This window comes from Rhinoraja longicauda, chromosome 10 (genome assembly GCF_053455715.1).
Source record: "Rhinoraja longicauda isolate Sanriku21f chromosome 10, sRhiLon1.1, whole genome shotgun sequence".
Classification (NCBI taxonomy): domain Eukaryota; kingdom Metazoa; phylum Chordata; class Chondrichthyes; order Rajiformes; family Arhynchobatidae; genus Rhinoraja; species Rhinoraja longicauda.
In genome coordinates this window covers 56,801,914-56,827,072 of record NC_135962.1, presented here as the reverse complement: position 1 = coordinate 56,827,072, position 25,159 = coordinate 56,801,914, and the positions used below count along the sequence as shown (strand labels likewise).

At 50.9% G+C, this 25,159-nt stretch overlaps 1 protein-coding gene across 1 annotated transcript in view; it reads right to left on the bottom strand.

Moving 5' to 3' along the window:
• Positions 1–25,159, bottom strand: part of nrxn3a (neurexin 3a) — a 1,276,003-nt gene that overhangs the window by 50,177 nt on the left and 1,200,667 nt on the right. The window contains exon 18 of the mRNA XM_078406911.1: positions 15,609–15,780. Coding sequence (XP_078263037.1) covers positions 15,609–15,780 — 172 coding nt within the window. The remainder of the gene's footprint in view (positions 1–15,608; positions 15,781–25,159) is intronic.

The window sequence follows — 25,159 nt, the reverse complement described above, 5'->3', positions numbered from 1 at the left end:
CTTACTCCCACACTCCAAAGACGTTCAGGTTTGTAGGTTAATTGGCTTGGTATCAATGTAAAGTTGTCCCCAGTGTGTGCAGGATAGTGTTAGTGTGCGGGGATCGCTGGTCGGTGCGGACTCAGTGAGCCAAAGGGCCTGATTCCGCGCGGTATATCTAAGCTTAAACTAAACTGAACTAAACTGTCTGTTGCAATGAATTCCACAGATTCACCACCCTCTGACTAAAGAAATTCCTCCTCATCTCCTTTGTAAAGGTAAGTCCTTCATTCTGAGGCTGTGACCGGCCTCACGTCCGAGATTCTCCCACTGGGAGAAAGGTCCCGACCCAAAACGTCGCCCTTCCATGTTCTCCAGAGATTAGGGGTTGCCAACTATCTCACTCCCAAATAAGGGACAAGGTGACGTCATCGCCCTGCGCCCCATGTGACCTCACCCAGCCAGTGGCCACGTGCTCCCGTTCCACCAAAGGTGGCCGCCCGGGACGGGAGGCGGGTTGCTACGCAAACCTCCGTTCGGCGGCGGCTGGGCCTCCGGACCTACCCTGTCCGGACCTACAGCGTCCGGGCCTACAGTGTCCGGGCCTACAGCGTCCGGGCGTACAGTGTCCGGGCCTACAGTGTCTGGGCCTACAGCGTCCGGGCCTACAGCCTCCGGGCCTACAGCGTCTGGGCCTACAGTGTCCGGACCTACCCTGTCCGGACCTGCAGCGTCCGGGCCTACAGTGTCCGGGCCTACAGCGTCCGGGCCTACAGTGTCCGGGCCTACAGTGTCCGGGCCTACAGTGTCCGGGCCTACAGCGTCCGGGCCTACAGCGTCCGGGCCTACAGCCTCTGGGCCTACAGCGTCCGGGCCTACAGCGCCCACCACGGGCCTAATACGGGACAAGGGTGGTCCCGTACGGGACAAACCAATTGAGCCCAATATACGGGATGTCCCGGCTAACACGGAACAGTTGGCAACCCTACCAGAGACGCTGCCTGACCCAGTTCCTTGAGTTACTCCAGCACTTTTGCATCTGCCATTCCAGGCCTCTAACTTTCCAGTTGAAGATCATTCGAGAGTCTGGGGGCTGCAAATAACAGTGGAATTTATTTGCCAACAACGAATTACATCATTTTAAATTAAAAAAATTGAAAAAAGACAATTAATGGATATGAAATTCTTTCACGGAAGACGCTAAGAAGAAGCACTTTAATTTCTGAATAGCCCACAAATGAGCCCGCAAGGTATGGAGACCACCATTTTAGAATCCATTCTCAAGGCCAGGTGAGAACCTTCCCAGAGACGGACGGAACGAATAATTTATTTTATCTTTTAGTCATTTTTAATGGACTGGACATGCACAGTTATTTCATTTCATTTACCATCATAACTTAGACATTTATCAAACAAAAACACGACACAAAGTACAGATGTTAGGGACATCAGCCCATCGTACTCCCTCGATCCAAACGCTAGTGCGTTTCATGACGGCAAACTAATATTCAGATAATTTGAATTATCTCCCCTCCCACTCCCACACTGACCTTTCTGTCCTGGGCCTCCTCCATTGTCAGAGTGAGGCCCAGCGCAAATTGGAGGAACAGCACCTCATATTTCGCTTGGGTAGTTTACACCCCAGCGGAGGTATTTATTCACAAAATGCTGGAGTAACTCAGCAGGTCAGGCAGCAGCATCTCAGGAGAGAAGGAATGGGCAACGTTTCGGGTCGAGACCCTCCATCAGTCTGAAGAAGGGTCTCGACCTGAAACGTCACCCATTCCTTCTCTCCCGAGATGCTGCCTGACCCGCTGAGTTACTCCAGCGTTGTGTGTCTACCTTTAATATTCAGATAAACATCTACGTTATTTTTGAGCAAAACAACAAATATCCTTAGGATATTTTTGTGTAGGAAGGAACTGCAGATGCGAAGGTAGTCACACAATGGATACTTTTTAAGGCAGAGATAGATAGATTCTCGATTAGTGCGGGTGTCAGGGGTTATGGGGAGAAGGCAGGAGAATGGGGTTAGGAGGGAGGGATAGATCAGCCATGATTGAATGGCGGAGTAGTCTTGATGGGCCGAATGGCCTAATTCTACTGCTATCACTTATGAACATGATCTCAAAGGTTAAAAGGTTTATACATAGGGCGGGGGAAGGGGGAGAGGGTGAGGGTGAGGGAGGGACAGATAATACACCAGGTGGCGCCATCAGCGATGGCAGCCTCGCCCAACGGTCTGTCTGTCTTTTCATCTTTTTAGTTCTTTTTAGTGAGTTTATAAGTTTGTGTTAATGTTCTCTGGTTTGTTTTATGTGGGGGGCGGGGGGGGGGGGGTCGGGGGGAATATTTTTTTCAATCTCTTACCTTGCCGGAGATGCGATTGTTTCCCGGATCGTATCTCCGGTCGCTCTGCGGCCTAACATCACGGAGCCTGAGGCCTTGCTCGGGACTGACTTTGACCCCACCGCGGACTTGCCATCGGAGCCTGCGATCCCTCGCCTGGGATCGACGCTCCAACCGCGGCCTGTGGATTTCAACGTCGAGGAGCTCGCGGTCTCGGGTAGAGACTGACGTCGGGAAGCTCCAAGCCGCAGGAGGTTCGACCGGCCCCGACCCGGGGTCCGATCGCCCAGCGCGGGGAGCTGAGATCCCCCCGATGTGAGAGCTTGACGCGGAGGGCTCGACAGCCGGCTACGGGAGTCAAGATTGCCCCGACAACGGAAGGTTCGAAGCCCCCGACCGCGGGAGAACAAAGAAGGGAAGAGGATTGAACTTTTTTTCGCCTTCCATCACAGTGAGGAATGTGGAGGAGTCACTGTGGTGGATGTTCGTGTTAAAATGTATTTTGTGTGTCCTGTTGCTTTTTATTGTTGTGACTGTACGGCAAATGAAATTCCTCGTATGTTGCAAAACATACTTGGCTAATGAAGAACTATTATGATTATGATTATGAAATCCTTTCGCAATGTAGGCCAACATGCCATCAGCTTTCTTCACTGAAAGCTCCCCTCTCATTAGTGTTGCCAACTTTCTAACTCCCAAATAAGGGACAAAAGGTGAACTCACACTGTGTTCGAGGAGTGGGGCCGAGTGTGTTCGCCTAACGGAGTGGGGCCGAGGAGTGGGGCCGAGTGTGTTCGCCTAACGGAGGTTGCGTAGCAACCCGCCTCCCGGCCCGGGCGGCCGCCATTGGTGGAGCGGGAGCACATGGCTGCTGGCTGGATGAGTTCACCTTTTGTCCCTTATTTGGGAGTTAGAAAGTTGGCAACACTAATGAGAGGGGATCTTATAGAAACACTGAAAGTAAACAGCAGGCAGTGAAGAAAGCTGATGGCATGTTGGCCTACATTGCGAAAGGATTTCATAATCATAATCATAATAGTTCTTCATTAGCCAACACTGTCCGGGCCTGCACTGTCCGGGCCTACAGTGTCCGGGCCTACAGTGTCCGGGCCTGCACTGTCCGGGCCTACAGTGTCCGGGCCAACAGTGTCCGGGCCTATAGCGTCCCGTCCCCCCCCCCGGGCCTAATACAGAACAAGGGCCAAACAAATTTAGCCCAAAATATGGAATGTTCCGGCTAATACGGGACAGTTGGCAACCCGAGTCTCTCATCCTTCTAAATTCCAGTGAATACAGAAGGCAATCCACTGGGTTTGAACAAACGACATTCTTTCCCACTCCAACTGGGACTGTAGGTGTTTACTGCCTCGGGTTTATGACCCTCTGGGGATCTGTTCCAGACCTCATACTTCACTTTTATCCCCGAAACCTCGTCCTAAATCCTTTGAGAGACACAAGGCTCTGTTCAGCTAACACAGGAAGCCGTCAGCACCTTATTACCCGCTTAAATCACAAGGCATTAGACTGCGAGTGTGCGTATGTGTGTGTGCTTTACATCTTCCAGCCTGTTATTGATGGCGGAGTGTCAGGTTTTTAATTGTGCGATCACCTTCAAGTGTGTCCTTCCCAAGCAACAGAAATACCCGCTCCTCTCATCTGCTAGAATAGCTTTAGGAGGGGCTGAATGGCCTCATCTTTTCCTCCTCCTCTCTTGCAAGTCACCCTGCATCCTCATAGAATCTTCCTCACAGTTCACACTGCCACCCAGCTTTGTGTCATCCGCAAATTTGTTAATGTTACTTTTAATACCTTCATCTAAGTCATTAATGTATATTGTAAATAGCTGCGGTCCCAGCATCGAGCCTTGCGGTACCCCACTAGTCACTGCCTGCCATTCTGAAAGGGACCCGTTAATCCCTACTCTTTGTTTATACAAATATACATTAATGACTTGGATAATATACATTATACATTCATGACGATATACATTAAACTAAAATCAGTGTTGGAGACACTTTGATAGAACATCTCATAAGACATGGGTTCAAGGTGAAGGGGAAAAGATTTAATAGGAATCCGAGGGGTAATCTTTTCACACAGAGGGTGGTGGGTGTATGGAACGAGTTGCCAGAGGAGGTAGTTGAGGCTGGGACTTTCCCAACGTTTAAGAAACAGTTGGACAGGTACATGGATAGGACAGGTTTGGAGGGATATGGACCGAGCGCAGGCAAGTGGGACTAGGGTAGCTGGGACATTGTTGGCCGGTGTGGGCGAGTTGGGCCGAAGGGCTTGTTTCCACACTGTATCGCTCTGTGGATATAATCTGGAGTGTCTCTGTGGATATAATCTGAGCGTTGTACAGATTGTACATCAAGGACACAGCCCAAGTGCTGGTTCAAATGACACTGATAAATGTTTCACCTCTTTCCACAGTGGTTTCGGACGTCACCTGGTCCCCCAGTACCTCTCCTGCCTTTTGTTAATGTCATCTATTTGCCAGCCACGCACTTTAAAGAAAATAAAGTGCTCGAACCGAAGCAATCCACAAATAACATTAAATGCACCTGCGATTGCTATGGGTACCAGTCCAGCTGCTTGGCTTAGACCTTTTAGTTTTAGTTCAGAGATACAGCGCAGAAACAGGCCCTTCGGCCCACCGGGTCCGCGCCGACCAGCGATCCCCGCACACTAACACTATCCTACGCACACGAAGGACAATTTACATTTAGACCAAGCCAGTTAACCTACAAACCTGAGGTAGGCACAAATAGCTGGAGTAACTCAGCGGGTCAGGCAGCATCTCGGGAGAGAAGGAATGGGTGACGTTTCGGGTCGAGACCCTTCTTCTGATTAGATCAGGCCACATTGATTCACGGGTTACTTTGTTTAATATCACAGCAGTAGAGTTACAGCGCTTGCAGCGTCGGGGACCCAGGTTCCATCCCGAATACAGGTGCTGTCTGTACGGAGTTTGTACGTTCCCCCCGTGACCTGCGTGGGTTTTCTCCGAGATCTTCGGTTTCCTCCCACACTCCAAAGACGTGCAGGTTTGTAGGTTAATTGGCTTGGTGTAAATGTAGATTGTCCCCTAGCGTGTGTAGGATAGTGTTAGTGTGCGGGGATCGCTGGTCGGCGCGGACTTGGTGGGCCGAAGGGCCTGTTTACGCGCTGTATCTCTAAACTAAACTATACACAGGAGAACACCTAGAGCCAAAAATAAAGCAGGCTTGATCGATCGCCCCACTTTGCATTGCTGTCTTTTATCTGTGCACCTCGCCCACAACAGACTGTGAAAGTGTGCAGATAGATCGGCAGAGAAATGGTTAAGCACATATGATGGTGTTTGGTGATAGCAGTAATTGTATTTAGCTTCAAAGATACAGGATTATCCATAACGTGCCTTTGGATGTAGGGACTAAGTCAGGCTCCACTCTGTGAGTCAGGTGTGAAATCAGGAGGCATGAAAACACACACCTCCAGATTCAGGGGCAGTTTCTTCCCAGCTGTTATCAGGCAACTGAACCATCCTACCACAACCAGAGAGCAGTGCTGAACTACTATCTACCTCATTGGTGACCCTCGGACTATCCTTGATGGGACTTTGCTGGCTTTACCTTGCACTGAACGTGATTCACGTTATTCCCTTTTACCATGTACACCTTCCCACCCTCCCTGTGTCTGTACACTGTGGACGGCTCAATTGTAATCGTGTGTTGTCTTTCCGCTGACTGGTTAGCACGCAACAGAAGCTTTTCACTGTACCTCGGTACACGTGACAATAAACTAAACTCAAACGATCTCACCCTAGCACACGTTCACATGCACGCGCACACACACACGCGCACGTGTACACGCGCACACATGAACGCACGCACACACACGCACACACAGACGCACACACACAGACGCACACACATGCATGCACACACACACGCATACACGCACATGCACACAGTGCACACCCACACACACACCCACACACACACACACACACACACACACACACACACACACACACACACACACACACCAACACAAACACACACACACACCCACACCCACACACACACACCCACATGCACGCACCACACACACACACGCACGCACCACACACACACACGCACACACCCACACACACACCACACACACGCGCACACAGCCTTGATTGCATTAAGGGCTTTGAGTTATTTTGCACTAATATTAGAGCATTATTTAATTTATCGTGCTGTAACTTTTTGTGCTGCATGTGTGGATTTGTCAAGTTTAGTTTAGTTTAGTTTGGTTTCGCGATACAGCATGGAAACAGGCCCTTCGGCCCACCGAGTCCGCACCAACCCGTGATGCCCGTACACTACCACTACCCTACACACACTGGGGACAATTTACAACTCTACCAAGCCAATTAACCTACAGACCTGCACGTCTTTGGAGTGTGGGAGGAAACTGAAGATGTCGGAGAAAACCCACGCAGGTCACGGGGAGAACGTACAAACTCCGTACAGACAGCGCCTGTAGTCGGGACGGAACCCAGGTCTCTGGCGCTGTGAGACAGCAGCTCTACCGCTGCCCCACCGTGCCGCCCTGAACGTGGAATGTGGGTTTTCTTCCGGTGATGTGGTTTCTTCCCACATCCCAATGACTTGTTGGTTTGTAGGTTAAATGGCCCTCTGTAAAGTGACCCTGGTGTGGTGAGTGGATGGGAAGAGGAAAAGATCATAAGTGAAAGGAGCGGAAATAGGCCATTCGGCCCATCAAGTCTACTCCGCCATTCAATCAAGGCTGATCTATCTCTCCCTCCTGACCCTATTCTCCTGCCTTCTCCCCGTAACCCCTGACACCCGTACCAATGGAGAATCTGTCTATCTCTGCCATAAAGATATCCTCTGACTTGGCCTCCACAGCCTTCTGTGGCACTCTGGGACTCTAAAAACGGATTGATTTCCAATGTGCAACGATCTCCATCCACTGACAACTCAACCCCACGCCGTGCCATCGCTCAACGTTCTTGAGACGCGGGGAGACAAGCGCTTAGTACAAGCACAAAGGGGAGTTAGCTGTGACCATACTGCTGCTCAACAGCGCGGTGTAAACAAAACTAGCTTGTTTTATTTAAGTATAATTCCCAGAGACCTTTGAACAGAGATTCTACCCCTTCAGCCAGCAGTGCAAAATATCCCTGAGTGCCTTGCCTATCAGGCAAGCAAACACAGAAACATAGAAACATGGAAACGTGGAAACATGGAAACATAGAAAATAGATGCAGGAGGAGGCCATTTGGCCCTTCGAGCCAGCACATCCATTCATTGTGATCATGGCTGATCATCCACAATCAGTAACCCGTGCCTGCCTTCTCCCCGTACCCCTTGATTCCGCTAGCCCCTAGAGCTCTATCTAACGAGGGATGCAAGTGAGCAAGAAGGAACTGGTTTACACCGAAGACAGACACACAATGCCGGAGTAACTCAGTGGGTCAGGCAGCATCTCTGGAGAGAAGGAATCCGGGTGATGTTTCGGGTCAAGACCCTTCGTCAGACTAAGAGTCAGGGGAGAGGGAAACCAGAGGTATGGAAAGGTACAAAGGACCATTTTTCTTGAGTCATCTGTGCCGGCGATGATCTGACACCCGTACTAATCAAGAATCTATCTATCTCTGTCTGAAAAATACCCACTGACTTGGCCTCCACAGCCGTCTGTGGCAATGAATTCCACAGATTCACCACCCTCTGACGAAAGAAATTCCTCCTCACCTCCTTCCTAAAGTAATGTCCGTTTACTCTGAGGCTGTGACCTCTGGGTCCTCGACTCTCCCACTAGTGGAAACACCCTCTCCACATCCAGACCTTTCACAGTTCTGTAAGTTCCAATGAGGTTCCCCCCTCATCCTTCTAAACTCCAGCGAGTACAGGCCCAGTGCCGACAAACGCTCATCGTATGTTAACCCACTCTGTATCTGGAACGTCTAATGGTGGAGAGAGAGGGGGGGGGGGGGGGGGGGCTATGTGGGAGGAAGGGGTTACATTTCTGTGTTGCTGGTTTAACGTCTTGCTGCAGCCAGACTCTGCACTCCACACCGAGAATGAAAGGGCGGCACGGTGGCGCAGCGGTAGAGTTGCTGCCTTACAGCGCTTGCAGCGCTGGAGACCCGGGTTCGATCCCGCCTACGGGCGCTGTCTGTACGGAGTTTGTACGCTCTCCCCGTGACCTGCGTGGGTTTTCTCCGAGATCTCAGCCTTCCTCCCACACTCCAAAGACGCGCGGGTTTGTAGGTTAATTGGCTTGGTGTGATTGTAACTTGTCCATAGCGTGTGTAGGATAGTGTTAGTATGCGGGGATCGCTGGTTGGCGCGGACTCGGTGGGCCGAAGGGCCTGTTTCAGCATTGTATCTCTAAACTAGTAAAACTAAACACTCATTCTTGGGATCATTCTTGTAAACCTCCTCTGGACCCTCTCCAGAGCCAGCACATCCTTCTTCAGATATGGGGGTTCAAGATTGTATAAGACGTTGGTGAGACCGCATTTGGAACATCAGGAAAGATATTGTCAAGCTTGAAAGGGTTCAGAAAAGAGTTACGAGGATGTTGCCAGGACTGGAGGGTGTGAGCCACAGGGAGAGGTTGAGTAGGCTGGGTCTCTATTCCATGGAGCGCAGGAGGATGAGGGGGGATCTTATAGAGGTGTACAAAATCATGAGAGGAATAGATCGGGTAGATGCACAGTCTTTTACCCAAAGTAGGGGAATCGAGGACCAGAGGACATAGGTTCAAGGTGAAGGGGAAAAGATTTAATAGGAATCCGAGGGGTAAAGTTTTCACACAGAGGGTGGTGGGTGTATGGAACGAGCTGCCAGAGGAGGTAGTTGAGGCTGGGACTATCCCATTATTTAAGAAACAGTTAGACAGATACATGAATGGGACAGGTTTGGAGGGTTATGGACCAAGCGCAGGCAAGTGGGACTAGGGTAGCTGGGACATTGTTGGCCGGTGTGGGCGAGTTGGGCCGAAGGACCTGTTTCCACACTGTATCACTCTATGACTCTACCTATGACTCTATCTAAGATTGCTCACAATACTCCGAATTTACTTCTCTACAGTCCAGAACCAGGGGCCACAGTTTAAGAATAAGGGGTCGGCCATTTATAACGGAGACGAGGAAAAACTTTTTCACTCAGAGAATTGTGAATCTGCGGAATTCTCTGCCTCAGAAGGCAGTGGAGGCCAATTCTCTGGATGCTTTCAAGAGAGAGTGGGATAGAGCTCTTAAAGATAGCGGAGTCAGGGGGTATGGGGAGAAGGCAGGAATGATTGTGGGTGATCAGCCATGATCACATTGAATGGTGGTGCTAGCTCGAAGGGCCGAGTGGTCTACTCCTGCACCTATTGTCTATTGTCTACATTTAATGGTGAGGCCAGTGGCAGTCAGTGAGTAGGCCGGAAGTATTGCTGTTTACAGGCCCATGTTATTTATAGGTAAACCCCTGGCGACAGTGCAGTGTTTCTGCTTGTAAGTAATTCGATCAGCATCGATTCTGCTTGGGGTGATCCAGCATCTGACTGCTGTAATTATGGAGTACTGCAGGCTGAACAGATGGATCAGGTCATGCATGTGATGCAGAGAATGCTCGAAGATGTCTCTTCACCTCCACCGCAAGGCCTACAGACGCAAAAACCATTTCACTGGCCGGTCCCTTGTTGGGAAACTGATGCGCTATTTACCTTGCGTAGGTAAAGTGCAGATGCTGGTTCAAATCGAAGGCAGGCCCAAAATGCTGGAGTAACTCAGCGGGACGGGCAGCATCTCAGGAGTAGAAGGAACGGGAGGCGTTTCGGGTCGAGACCCTTCTTCAGACTGAACTTGTTTTGCCTCGTTTCGAAAACCTGGTAAACCCGGCGTTTTCAAAGCCGATTAACTGACCATCAACGGACAATGTGAAATTTATGGATTGGGCTCTGTTGTCTGAAAATACCATTGTCATTCTTAATGTACAAAATCACGAGAGGAATTGATTGGGTGGACGCACAGAGTCTCTTGCCCCGAATGGGGGAATCGAGAACCAGAGTATGAACATTGACTTCTCTAACTTCAAGTGACCCTTGCTTTCCCTCTCTCTCTCTCCATCCCCTCCCCCTTCCCAGTTCTCCCACCAGTCTTGCTATCTCTGGTTACAGTTCATCTCTGTTTGCTCTGTTGTCACCTTCTCCCAGCTAACAGCGATTCTACATTTTTCTTAATCTCCATCCCCTTTGTCCTGTTTTTACACCTTTCACTTCCTTATCTATGTATCTCCCTCTCTTCTGAAGAAGGGTCTCGACCCGAAACGTCACCCATTCCTTCTCTCCAGAGACGCTGCCTGACCCGCTGAGTTACTCCAGCATTCTGTGTCTATGTTCGGACATAGGTTTAAGTTGGGAGGGGCGATTTAATAGGAAACCGAGGGGTAGCTTTTCCACGCACAGGGTAGTGGGTGTATGGAACGAGCTGCCGGAGGAGGTAGTTGAGGCTAGGACTATCGCAATGTTTATGACCAACACCGACCAACATGTCCCATCTACACTAGTCCCACCTCCCCACGTTTGGCCCTTATCCCTCCAAACATGTCCTATCCTATGTACCCGTCTAAATGTTTCTTAAACGTTGCGATAGTGGCACGGTGGTGCAGCGGCAGAGTCGCTGCCTCACGGCGCCAGAGACTCAGGTTCGATCCTGACCACGGGTGCTGTCTGTACGGAGTTTGTGCGTTCTGCTCATGACCTGCCTGTGATTTCTCCAGATTCTCCAGATTCTCCAGGAACGGGGTACTGATTGAGAATGATCAGCCATGATCACATTGAATGGCGGTGCTGGCTCGAAGGGCCGAATGGCCTCCTCCTGCCCCTATTGTCTATTGTCTATTGTTTCCTCCCACATTCCAAAGACGTACAAGTTTGTAGGTTAATTGGTTTAGTAAAATTGTAAACAGTCCCGTGTGTGTGAGTCGGATAGTGTAAAGTGTGTGGGGATCATTGGTCGGTGCGGACCCGGTGGGCCGAAGGGCCAGTTTCCTGTGCTATAACTCCAAACTAAACTAAACTAAAGTAAGGTACCTGCCTCAACTACCACCTCCGGCAGCTTGTTCCATATATATGCACCACCCTTTGTATAAAAAAGTTACCCCTCGAGTTCCTATTGAATCTTCCCCCCCCCCTCCCCACCGCCGCACACCTTAGTCCTACGTCCTCTGATGGATTAGTTTAGTTTAGTTTGGAGATACAGCGCGGAAACAGGCTCTTTCGGCCCACCGGGTCCGCGCCGACCAGCGATCCCCGCACATTAACACTTTACTACACCCACCAATGACAATTTTTACATTTACCAAGCCAATTAACCTACAAACCTGCACGTCTTTGGAGTGCGGGAGGAAACCGAAGATCTCGGGGAAAACCCACGCAGGTCACGGGGAGAACGTACAAACTCCGTGCAGACGGCGCCCGTGGTCGGGATGGAACCCGGGTCTCCGGCGCTGCATTCGCTGTAAGGCGGCAACTCTACCGCTGCGCCACCGTGACCGCCCTAATGTTTCGCCTTTCCGCTGACTGGTTAGCATGTAACAAAAGGCTTTTCACTGTACCTCGGTGCACGTGACAATAAACTAAACTGAACTAAAGCCGACCAAATTACTCTATTCGAATCAATCAATCTCCACGATTCCGCACGTACACTTCACCTCTGTTCAACCTCAACAGAGCTGGGTTCAGGATCACTGACAATGTTAATTGGAAAGATGAAATCCATCGCATTCTCTTTGATAGCATTCGCTGTTTTAACTCCCCCCCCCCCTCCCCCCACCTTGATAAAACACCTTGGTCAGACTGTGTCAGAAAGATATACTGTGTAGAGGTGTATAAAATCACCAGAGGAATCGATCGGGAAGATGCACAGAGTCTCTTGACTCTGCAGAGCAGGTGGAATCGAGGACCAGAGGACACAGGTTCAAGGTGAAGGGGGAAAAGAGAAGTTCTCCTCTCTCCAATGAACAGCTCTGTTGAGGTTTAGAGTATTGTGTTCAGTTCTGGGCACCGTGTTATAGGGAAGGTATTGTCAAGCTTGAAAGGGTGCACCTATTTTCTATGTTTCTATGGTTCTATGACATTTCCCATTGACCATTTCCCATTGACCATTGACCATTTCCCATTGACCATTGCCCATTGATCATTGCCATTGACCATTGACATTTCCCATTGACCATTTCCCATTGACCATTGCCCATTGCCCATTGACCATTGCCCATTGACCATTGACCATTGCCCATTGACCATTGCCCATTGACCATTGCCCATTGACCATTGCCCATTGCCCATTGACCATTGACCATTAATGATTGACATTGACCATTGCCCATTTGTGCTTCAATGCAGGACTGACCCAACCTATAAAAGTACTTTCACAATCGGCACGGTGGCGCGGCGGTAGAGTTGCAACCTCACAGCGAATGCGGCACCGGAGACTCAGGTTCCATCCCGACTGCGTGCGCCGTCTGTACGGAGTTTGTACGTTCTCCCCGTGACCCACGTGGGTTTTCTCCGGGATCTTCGGTTTCCTCCCCCACACTCCAAAGGCGTGCAGGTTAATCGGCTTGGTATAAGTGTAAAAACTGCCGCCTAGTGGGTGCGTAGGGTAGTGTGAGTGTGCGGGGATCATCGCTGGTCGGCGCGGACACGGCGGGCCGAGAGGGCCTGTTTCCGCGCTGTATCTCTAAACTAAATCCTTACTGAGGATGCCTTCCACCCTCTCCCCCCCCCCACCCTCCACCCGTGGAATCCCCCCCCCTCCCCCTGGGTTCAGCCCGGATCTGCAAGAGCTCGAGCTGAGTTCTGAAAAGGATGTGGGAAGGTGCCACAGATATAGAAGTGCTTTGTCTCTGTTCCCAGCTCAACCGGTGATAAGATGTCGCCAGATGTTTTTCAACAAAGGACTGGTCCTCACAGAGCTCGCACGAGCCAGCTCAGCAGCAAACGATGCGTTATTTATATCGCCACACCTCCCACCTTCTGGAGGAAGGCTCAGCGTGAGGCCCAGGCTACTGGCCCCTTGCGACTTCTCTTCCGAAATTCTGACGTCTAAAAAGCCGCTGTTTTGTACCTGCTGCTTAGTTTCGAGGCAGAGAGTCACACAGCGTGGAAACAACTTGCCCTCACCGGCCAACATGGCCCGCCCACACTCGTCCCACCTGCCCGCGTTTAGACAATAGACAATAGACAATAGGTGCAGGAGGAGGCCATTCGGCCCTTCGAGCCAGCACCACCATTCAATGTGATCATGGCCGATCATTCTCAACCAGTACCCCGTTCCTGCCTTCTCCCCGTACCCCTTGACTCCGCTATCCTTAAGAGCTCTATCCAGCTCTCTCTTGAATGCATTCAGAGACTTGGCCTCCACTGCCTTCTGAGGCAGTGAATTCCACAGATTCACAACTCTCTGACTGAAAAAGTTTTTCCTCATCTCCATTCTAAATGGCCTACCCCTTATTCTTAAACTGTGGCCCCTGGTTCTGGACTCCCCCAACATTGAGAACATGTTTCCTGCCTCTAACGTGTCCAACCCCTTAATAATCTTATATGTTTCGATAAGATCCCCTCTCATCCTTCTAAATTCCAATGTATACAAGCCTAGTCGCTCCGGTCTTTTAACATACGACAGTCCCGCAATTCCAGGGATTAACCTAGTGAACCTACGCTGCACGCCCTCAATAGCAAGAATATCCTTCCACAAATTTGGAGACCAAAACTGCACACAGTACTCCAGGTGCGGTCTCACTAGGGCCCTGTACAACTGCAGAAGGACCTCTTTGCTCCTATATGTTTGGTACATATTCCTCCAAACCTGTCCTAAAATGTCCATGTAAAGCGTATTTAGCTTAGGTTACAGATACAGCGGACGCAAACGGGCCCATCAGCCCACCGAGTCCGCGCCGACCAGCGATCCCCGCGTACTAAGCACTATCCTACACACGCTAGGGACAATTTACAATTATACTAAGACAATTAACCTGCAAACTTTCACGTCTTTGGAGTGCGGGGGGAAACCGAAGATCTCGGAGAAAACCCACGCAGGGCACGGGGAGAATGTACAAACTCCGGTAAGGGTGTCAAAGGTTACGGTGAGAAGGGAAGGGAATGGGGTTGGGAGGGAAAAATAGAATAGGGCAGATTCGATGGGCTGAATGGCCTAATTCTGCTCCCACGTTTTCTTCAGTTTAGTTTTAGAGATGCAGCACGGAAACAGGCCCTTCATCCCACCGAGTCCGCGCCGCCCAGCGATCCCCGCATACATTAACACTGTCCACACACACACTGGGGACACTTTACAATTTGACCAAAGCCAATTAACCTACAGACCTGTACGTACGTCTTTGGAGTGTGGGAGGAAACCGGAGCACCCGGAGAAAACCCACGCATGTCACGGGGAGAACCCGTAGTCAGGATCGAACACCGGTCTCTGGCGCTGTGAGGCAGCAACTCTAACTCCGGGCCACTGTAATCCGGCATTTTGTGTTTTTACTTGGTAAACCAACATCTACAGTTCCGAGTTTCTAATGGGAATGATCAGCCATGATCACATTGACTGGCGGTGCTGGCTCGAAGGGCCGAATGGCCTCCTCCTGCACCTATTGTCTATTGTCTATATCCGTCACATCAGTGTGTTAATACTCTCTGTAAGAGAGTGCCTCCATTCACTTCACCTCCGTTATCAGGCAACTGAACCATCCAACCAACAACTAGAGAGCAGTCCTGAACTACCATCAACCTCATTGGGGACCCTCCAAAGGCCTATCTTTAAGCGTTGTTTCCTGGACTTCATCTTGCACTAAACATTATTCACGTTATTCCCTTTATCATGTATCTGTACACTGTGGATGGCTCGATTTAGTTTAGTTTTTAGTTTAGAGATACAGCGCGGAAACAGGCCCTTCGGCCCACCGTGTCCGCGCCGACCAGCGATCCCCGCACGCTAGCACTATCCTACACACAAGAGGGTATTTTAACATTTACACCAAGCCAACTAACCTGCACGTCTTTGGAGTGTGGGAGGAAACGGAAGATCCCGGAGAAAACCCACGCTGGTCACGCACGGGGAGAAAGTACAAACTCTGTACAGAGTCGGGATGGAAACGCGGGTGTGCGGCGGCGGGGCGAGCGGTGTGCGGCGGGGACTCTGCCGCTGCGCCAACGTGCCGCCACCATCGCAGTGGGTCACGGGTCACGGAGGGGCAGCGTGGGGGGGAGGGGGGTGGAGGGGGGCTCACCTGAAGGGTAGAACTCCTTGACGGCCCAGTTGTCCACCTGTAGCGTGGCGTTGCCGCCGTTCCTGGTGAAACGCACCAAATGGTACTTGCCGTCGTTCACCACGTTGCTGGACTCTGTGATCACAATGTCGTTAGTGCCCACGTTGAAGACCACACTGACTTTGCCTTGTTCCTGCAACACACACACACACACACAGGGAGCATCCCATTAGCTTGCTTCTGCTTCACAAATAGGGCGGCACAGTGGCGCAGCGGTAGAGTTGCTGCCTTACAGCGAATGCAGCGCCGGAAACACGGGTTCGATCCCGACTACGGGCGCCGTCTGTACGGAGTTTGTTCGTTCTCCCCGTGACCTGCGCGGGTTTCCTCCGAGATCTTCGGTTTCCTCCCACACTCCAAAGACGTGCAGGTTTGTAGGTTAATTGACTGGGTAAATGTATAAATTGTCCCTAGTGCGTGTAGGATAGTGTTAATGTGCGGGGATCGCTGGGCGGCGCGGACTCGGTGGGCCGAAGGGCCTGTTTCCGAGCTGTATCTCTAAATCTCTAAATCTAAATCTCAAATAGGGTAGAAGGGTTTAGTTGTTAGTTTTTTTTTGCTGTTTTATTTTATAGAGATACATGTGCACTGTGTTATGGGAAAGATGTTGTCAAGCTTGAAAGGGTTCAGAAAAGGCTTACGAGGATGTTGTCAGGACTGGAGGGTGTGAGCTACAGGGAGAGGTTGAGCAGGCTGGGTCTCTATTCCATGGAGCGCAGGAGGATGAGGGGGAGATCTTATAGAGGTGTACAAGATCATGAGAGGAATAGATCGGGTAGATGCACAGAGACTTTTACCCAGAGTAGGGGAATCGAGGACCAGAGGACATAGGTTCAAGGTGAAGGGGAAAAGATTTAATAGGTACTTTTTCACACAGAGGGTGGTGGGTGTATGGAACAAGCTGCCAGAGGAGGTAGTTGAGGCTGGGACTATCCCAACGTTTAAGAAACAGTTGGACAGGTACACGGATAGGACAGGTTTGGAGGGTTATGGACCAAGCGCAGGCAAGTGGGACTAGGGTAGCTGGGACATTGTTGGCCGGTGTGGGCGAGTTGGGTCGAAGGGCCTGTTTCCACACAGTATCACTCTATGACTCTATGAGATACAGCAGGGAAACAGTCCATTTGGCCCACCGAGTCCGCACCGACCAGCGATCCTCACACATTCAGGCTGCCCTACAGTGTAGGAAGAGACTGCATATGCTTGTTAAAACCGAAGATAGACACAAAACGCCGGAGCAACTCAATGGGTCAGGCAGCATCTCCGGAGAGAAGGGATGGGTGACGTTTTTCGGCTCGAGACCCTCCTTCGGGCTGATCTGCTTTTGAATCATGTTTTGTTTGGCACTAAACCGGCATCGAGTTGTACCTTTTTGACAAAACGTTCTTGTTCCTTAAATACGCAAAGGGTGGAGGGCGTGTGGAACGAGCTGCCGGAGGAGGTCGTTGAGGCAGGGACCATCGCAAACGTTTAAGAAACAATTGGACAGGCTCATGGATAGTAGTCACAAAACGCCGGAGTAACTCAGCGGGTCAGGCAGCATCTCGGGAGAGAAGGAATGGGTGACGTTTCGACCCGAAACGTCACCCATTCCTTCTCTCCTGAGATGTTGCCTGACCTGCTGAGTTACTCCAGCACTTTTTGAATAAATACCTTCGATTTGTACCAGCATCTGCAGTTATTTTCTTATCCTTCTTCAGACTGATGTCAGGGGAGGGGGCGGGACAAAGATGGAGTGTAGTCGGAGACAGGAAGACCAGTGGGAGAACTGGGAAGGGGGAGGAGATAGAGAGGGGAACCAGGGACTATCTGAAGTTAGATTTTAAAATATTAAAACGCAGACATGTCCCGGAAAAATCAAACGTGGTTGTGGTAAGAGGTCTGGGTTAAAACGTTGTCGTAGATTTAAAATATTCAGGTGGAGAGGGATATGGGCCAAATGCAGGCAGATGGGACTAGTGTAGATGGGACATGTTGGTCGGTGAGGGCAGGTTGGGCCGAGGGGCCTGTTTCCACACAGCTTCACTCCTTGAATTGATGGCCCAAACAGCAAAGCTCGATTTTATCTTGGTATTACGCTGGTAATTTGGGAATAACGTGCTCACCTGCATACGTGCTCAATTGACGTAGTTTGGAATTGCGAGCTGCTTTTCAAGCAGGTTACCCCTGTGTAAGAGCGCGAGGTGCCAGCGTTGTGTTCCTGATAGAGTCTTACAACATGGAAACAGGCCCTTCGGCCCCAACAGCCCGTGCTAACCAACTCGCAGGCCTTTGGCGATGTCCGGGGGGGATGGCAGGGAGGGGGGGGTGGGACGACCGGAGAACCCGGAGGAAACCCACACGGTCGCGGGAGAGAACGTGCAAACTCCACACACACACAGAGGTCGTGATGCAAGCCAGAGTTCTCTGGCGCTGTGAGGCAGCAGCTCTTGAGTATAGGAGCAAAGAGGTCCTTCTGCAGTTGTACAGGGTCCTAGTGAGACCGCACCTGGAGTACTGTGTGCAGTTTTGGTCTCCAAATTTGAGGAAGGATATTCTTGCTATTGAGGGCGTGCAGCGTAGGTTCACTAGGTTAATTCCCGGAATGGCGGGACTGTCATATGTTGAAAGACTGGAGCGACTAGGCTTGGATACACTGGAATTTAGAAGGATGAGAGGAGATCTTATCGAAACGTATAAGATTATTAAGGGGTTGGACACGTTAGAGGCAGGAAACATGTTCCCAATGTTGGGGGAGTCCAGAACCAGGGGCCACAGTTTAAGAATAAGGGGTAGGCCATTTAGAACGGAGATGAGGAAAAACCTTTTCAGTCAGAGAGTTGTGAATCTGTGGAATTCTCTGCCTCAGAAGGCAGTGGAGGCCAATTCTCTGAATGCATTCAAGAGAGAGTTGGATAGAGCTCTGAAGGATAGCGGAGTCAGAGGGTATGGGGAGAAGGCAGGAACGGGGTACTGATTGTGAATGATCAGCCATGATCACATTGAATGGCTCGAAGGGCCGAATGGCCTACTCCTGCACCTATTGTCTATTGTCTATTGTCTTTTGTCTATTGTCCCAGCTGAACGGCTTCCGGAAACAAATCGAAGCGTTTGGAAGAAAATGAACAAGAAATGGACAATTCTCTGCATGCCTCCATGGCCTTCCGCTCCGGGGAGATTAATCCCGGACAATTCCAGATTTTCTTATATTACAAATGTACTCAATCACTACTGTACAACTATGGGCCCCCCACCCCCCCCTCTCTCACACCACCCGGGCACGGACCTAACCCCCCTAAAAAGGGGCAAGCATCTGGCTCGGGCCAGAGACCTCTTCCCGCCTGGCGCAGTGACTCACGGATCGGCCATCTTGGCCAGCTTGGCCAACTCTAGATTCTTTAGCATTGGGAACGGGAGATGGGGAAGGAAAAAAAAAACCCAAATAAACACTTCCTGGGAAATAACGCCGGCAGTCTGGAACGCTGGAAAGCTTCGCGGAGGAAGACTCCCTGGAAGGCAGACACAGGAGCGGAGAAGATCTAGCGGAATTGGATTAATTGCCAGCCGAGAGGAATCCACCATTGGTTTAATCGCAGGGCGGAAGGATAAGTAGAGAGAGGCACTTAGGTCTGCATTGATTTTATAAATATGAAGACCGTGACAGTCCACCAGCTAATTCAGAGGAATAAATTGTCTACTTCAGCACTCCGCTGGGCCGAGCGAACAAAATCAATTTGCCGAGGACCATTTCCATAGGCAGGACATTTCTTTTATTTCACGATTAGTGTCCGTTCCGTGACAAACCAGTTCTTTGTTTGAGATAATAAAGTTGGAAGTGGGTCTATCGATTGGATCGAGCCTCGCTGTGCTTTTTTCTCCGCTTAAAAATAGAATCTGCCATTTTTCTTAGCCGCGTCCATTTTAGAACGTCCCAGAGCACTTTGACACGCACGCCTCCAGATTCAGGGGCAGTTTCTGAAGAAGGGCACTCGACCCAAGACGCCACCCATTCCTCCTCTCCAGAGATGCTGCCTGACCCGCTGAGTTACTCCAGTCTACCTTCGGTTTAGTTTAGTTTAGTTTCCTGGTTGAGTTTCGAGGTACAGCGCGGAAACAGGCCCTTCGGCCCACCGAGTCCGCACCGACCAGCGATCCCCGCGCGCTAACACTATCCTACACGCAACGGGGAACAACGTACACACACACACCAAGCCAATTAACCTACAGAGCTGCGCGTCTTTGGAGTGTGGGGTGAAACCAAAGATCTCGGAGAAAACCCACACAGGTCACGGGGGGAACGTACAGACTCCGTACAGACAGCACCCGTAGTCGGGATCGAACCCGGGTCTCCGGCGCTGCAAGCGCTGTAAGGCAGAGACTCTACCGCTGCGCCACCGTGCTTTAGACCAACATCTGCAGTTCCTTCCTGCACCCAGCTGTTATCAGGCAACTGAACCATCCTACCACAACCAGAGAGCAGTGCTGAACTACTATCTACCATTGGTGACCATCTACCATTGGTCACTATCATTGGTGACCCTCGGACTATCCTTGATTGGACCTTGCTGGCTTTACCTTGCGCTAAACCTTATTCCCTTATCCTGTCAGGGTACACTGTGAATGGCTCGATTGTAATCGTGCATTGTCTTTCCGCTGACCGGATAGCAGGCAACAAAGGCTTTTCTCTGTACCTCGGTACACGTGACAATAAACTAAACCGTAACCGCAGCTTTCTAGAAAATTAGTCCGTGTGTGGGGAGATGAGAGGGAGGGGGGAGCTATGGCCCACCTTGCCCCACACAGACCAACAAGTCCCATCTACACTGGTCCCACCTGCCTGCGTTTGGCAGGAACACGTGTCGAAACGTATAAGGTTATTAAGGGGTTGGACACGTTAGAGGCAGGGAACATGTTCCCAATGTCGGGGGAGTCCAGAACCAGGGGCCACAGTTTAAGAATAAGGGGTCGGCCATTCAGAACTGAGATGAGGAAAAACTTTTTCAGTCAGAGAGTTGTGGATCTGTGGAATTCTCTGCCTCAGAAGGCAGTGGAGGCCAATTCTCTGAATGCATTCAAGAGAGAGCTAGATAGAGCTCTTAAGGATAGTGGAGTCAGGGGGTGTGGGGAGAAGGCAGGAACGGGGTACTGATTGAGAATGATCAGCCATGATCACATTGAATGGTGGTGCTGGCTCGAAGGGCCGAATGGCCTACTCCTGCACCTATTGTCTATTGTCTATTGTCTGTACATTAGTACTTTGATACATCTCAGATAGAGTAGGGGATAGAGAGAGATAGGGAGAGAAACATGGAACCGCAAATGTTGGTTCACAAAAAAAGACACAACGTGCTGGAGTAACTCAGCGGGTCAGGCAGCATCTCTGGAGATCGACACAAAGTGCTGGAGTAACTCAGCGGGTCAGGCAGCATCTCTGGAGATCGACACAAAGTGCTGGAGTAACTCAGCGGGTCAGGCAGCATCTCTGGAGGGAAGGAGTGGGTGATGAGACCCTTCTTCCCAGACTGAGAGTCAGGGGAGAGGGAGAGTTTCCTGCTGAGTTACACCAGCATTTTGTGTCTTATCTTCGGTGTAAAGCTGCATCTGCAGTTCCTCCCTACACATCACTGGAGAACGGATGGATAGGTGACGTTACATGATTCCATATAATCATTTCCAAACTAAAGCTATCCAGTTTTGTCCTAATAATACAAGCCGTCCATTCCTCACGGATCATTTTCTGCACATTTTAGTTTTTTAGTGTTTAGAGATACAGCGCAGAAACAGGCCCTTCGGCCCACCGAGTCCGAGCCGACCAGCGATCCCCGACACACACTAGGGATAATTTTACATTTACCACCAAGCCAATATTCCCAAATAAGGGACAAGGTGACGTCACCGCCCCGCGCCCCACGTGACCTCACCCAGCCAGCGGCCACGTGCTCCCGCTCCACAAATGTCGGCTGCCCGGGCCGGGAGGCGGGTTGCTACGCAACCTCCGTTAGGCAGCACCCACGCCTTTGGGCCAACACTGTCCGGGTCTACAGTGGCCCCCATGCCTACAGTGTCTGGGCCTACAGCGGCCCCCGGGCCTACAGTGTCCGGGCCTACAGTGCCCGGGCCTACAGTGCCCGGGCCTACAGTGTCCGGGCCTACAGCGCCCCTCGGGCCTAATACGGGACAAGGGCAGTCCCATACGGGACAAACCAATTTAGCCCAATATACGGGATGTCCCGGCTAATACGGAACAGTTGGCAACCCTAGTCGAGACCCTTCTTCGGAATTATCCCTAGTGTGTGTAGGATAGTGTTAGTTTGCGGGGATCACTGGTCGGCGTGGACTCTGTGGGCTGAAGGGCCTGTTTCCACGCTGTGTCTCTAAACTAAACTATACTAAATGTAAAGTTTCACCCGTTATACACCTGGGACGAGACACAATGCCTCCCCTCGTTTGAACAAATGTCTGAATAATCCATTACATTTAAACTCAGGTAGGCAATGAAGCTGGGCACTTAATGATAAGAATTCATTACATGTTGCCTGGGAATCTATTTCATTGATTCACATAATGCACTGAAAGTGAACCAAATCAATGCTATTAAATAAAACAGGAATAGATAAGGAAGATTAATAGTTTGGGCGACTCCATAATGGTCCATAGAATCCAGGAGATTGTGCGCGCAGAGGATAATGATTTGCCCTCGTGTTCAGGGACAGAGTTCCCTCGACCTGCCCCGTAGGCCCGGCCCACCCACCGCCGACTCCCAACCAACTCCGAACTCCAAACTCGGCCCCGAACTTCCCACGCGCAGATGGGGCCTGTGTCACTCAAAGCGAAGGGGGGCCTGAGAAAGAGGAGGGACCAAAGAGGTAGAGAAGCAAAGAGGTCCTTCTGCAGTTGTACCGGGCCCTAGTGAGACCGCACCTGGAGTACTGTGTGCAGTTTTGGTCTCCAAATTTGAGGAAGGATATTCTTGCTATTGAGGGCTTGCAGCGTAGGTTTACTAGGTTAATTCCCGGAATGGCGGGACTGTCATGTGTTGAAAGACTGGAGTGACTAGGCTTGTATACACTGGCATTTAGAAGGATGAGAGGGGATCTTATCACGTATAAGATTATTAAGGGGTTGGACACGCTAGAGGCAGGAAACATGTTCCCAATGTTGGGGGAGTCCAGAACAAGGGGCCACAGTTTAAGAATAAGGGGTAGGCCATTTAGAACTGAGATGAGGAAAAACTTTTTCAGTCAGAGAGTTGTGAATCTGTGGAATTCTCTGCCTCAGAAGGCAGTGGAGGCCAATTCTCTGAATGCATTCAAGAGAGAGCTAGATAGAGCTCTTAGGGATAGCGGAGTCAGGGGGTATGGGGAGAAGGCAGGAACGGGGTACTGATTGAGAATGATCAGCCATGATCACATTGAATGGCGGTGCTGGCTCGAAGGGCCGAATGGCCTCCTCCTGCACCTATTGTCTATTGTCTATTGACCAAGAGAGAGGAGGGACCAAAAGCGGGTAGGAGAGCCGTTGAGCGAGGCAGGGTGTTGAGAGTGAGGGAAGATCATTGAGTGAGGAGGGACAGTTGAGAGTGAGGAGGGGCCAAAAGGGAAGGAGGGAGTGAGAGGGAGGAAGGACCATCAAGAGCGAAGTGGGACTGTCGAGAGTGTGGGAGACTGTCGACAGCATAGATGGGGCGTTGAGAGTGAGGAGGGACCATTGTGAGCGAAGAGGGACCATCGACAGCATAGGGGGGAAATTGACAGTGTAGAGGGGGGTCATTGACAGCATAGGGGGGGGTCAACGGCGTAGGAGGGGCATTGACAGCATAGGGGGGGTCAACAGCGTAGGGGGGCATTGACAGCATAGGGGGGTCAACAGCGTAGGGGGGGCATTGACAGCATAGTGCGGGGGCATTGACAGCGTAGGAGGGCCATTGACAGCGTGGGGGGCTTCATTGACAGCGCAGGGGGCCATTGACAGCATAGGGGGGCCATCGAGAGTGAGGGGGGGTGGACGACAGCATAGGGGGGCCATTGACAGCGTAGGGGGGCCATCGAGAGTGAGGGGGGGGAGGGGACCAAGAGCGTGAAGGGCCTGTTTCCGCACTGTATTTCTAAACTAAACCACTGGATTGTTTCTCATGTCAGACAGAAGCCAGTGTTCAGACATTGGTGGGCCGTTGATCGCGTGCTTCCTCTCACACAAAAGGCACACGTGGAGGCTGTTTAGTTTAGGAGTTTGTACCTTCTGTACGGAGTTTGTACCTTCTCCCCATTCGGCCCTTCGAGCCAGCACCGACCTACATTGTGATCATGGCTGATCATCCACAATCAGTAACCCGTGCCTGCCTTCTCCCCATACCCCTTGATTCCACTAGCCCCTAGAGCTCTATCTAACTCTCTCTTAAATCCATCCAGTGGGTCACGGGGAGAACGTGCAAACTCCGTACAGACAGCGCCCGTAGTCAGGATGCAACCCGGGTCTCCGGCGCTGTGAGGCAGCAACTCTTGATTAGTGCGGGTGTCAGGGGTTACGGGGAGAAGGCAGGAGAATGGGGTTAGGATGGAGAGATAGATCAGCCATGATTGAAAGGCGGAGTAGACTCTGGTCCTGTAACTCCAGAACTTATGATCTTATAATCTTACGATCTCTACCTCCTCCACCTCTGGTGCAATACTATGTATTAAAAAAATACAAGCCAATCCTGTGAAGTTTAGTTTAGTTTAGTTTAGAGATACAGCATTGAAACAGGCCCTTTCGGTCCGCGCCGACCAGCGATCCCCACACATTAACTCTACCCTCCACCCACTAGGGAACAATTTTTACATTCACCAAGCCAATTAACCTACAAACCTGCACGTCTTTGGAGTGTGGGAGGAAACCGAAGATCTCGGAGAAAACCCAGGGTAGAACGTACAAACTCTGTGCAGACAGCACCCGCAGTCGGGATGGAACCCGGGCCTCCGGCGCTGCTTCCGCTGTGAGGCGGCAACTCTACCGCCGCGCCACCGTGACCGCCCGGCAGCCAGGCAGAAACAAGTTGGTAAGTAACGGGACTGGTGCTGAGGATACTAAGCTGCGTGGAGAGGCTTTGCAGTGCGAGCTCGTCCTCACCATTAAGAAGGGAACGAACGGCAGCTACACCGAACTGAAATATTCAAGCTTATAAATGAGAGAGGAGAAAACTAATCCAGGAAATTCCCATCAACGGTGGAGCCTCCAAATACCAAAGGATATGAGTTAAAATTAGGATGTAGGCCATAAGCAAGGAAGTCAGGCATAAACTCTTCACCCAGACGGGAATAGACGTCTGCAATAAGTTAGCACAGAACGGTGGCGCAGCGGTAGAGTTGCTACTTTACAGCGAATGCAGCGCCGGAGACTCAGGTTCGATCCTGACTACGGGCGCCGTCTGTACGGAGTTTGTACGTTCTCCCCGTGACCTGCGTGGGTTTTCTCCGAGATCTTCAGTTTCCTCCCACACTCCAAAGACGTGCAGGTATGTAGGTTAATTGACTGGGTAAATGTAAAAATTGTCCCTA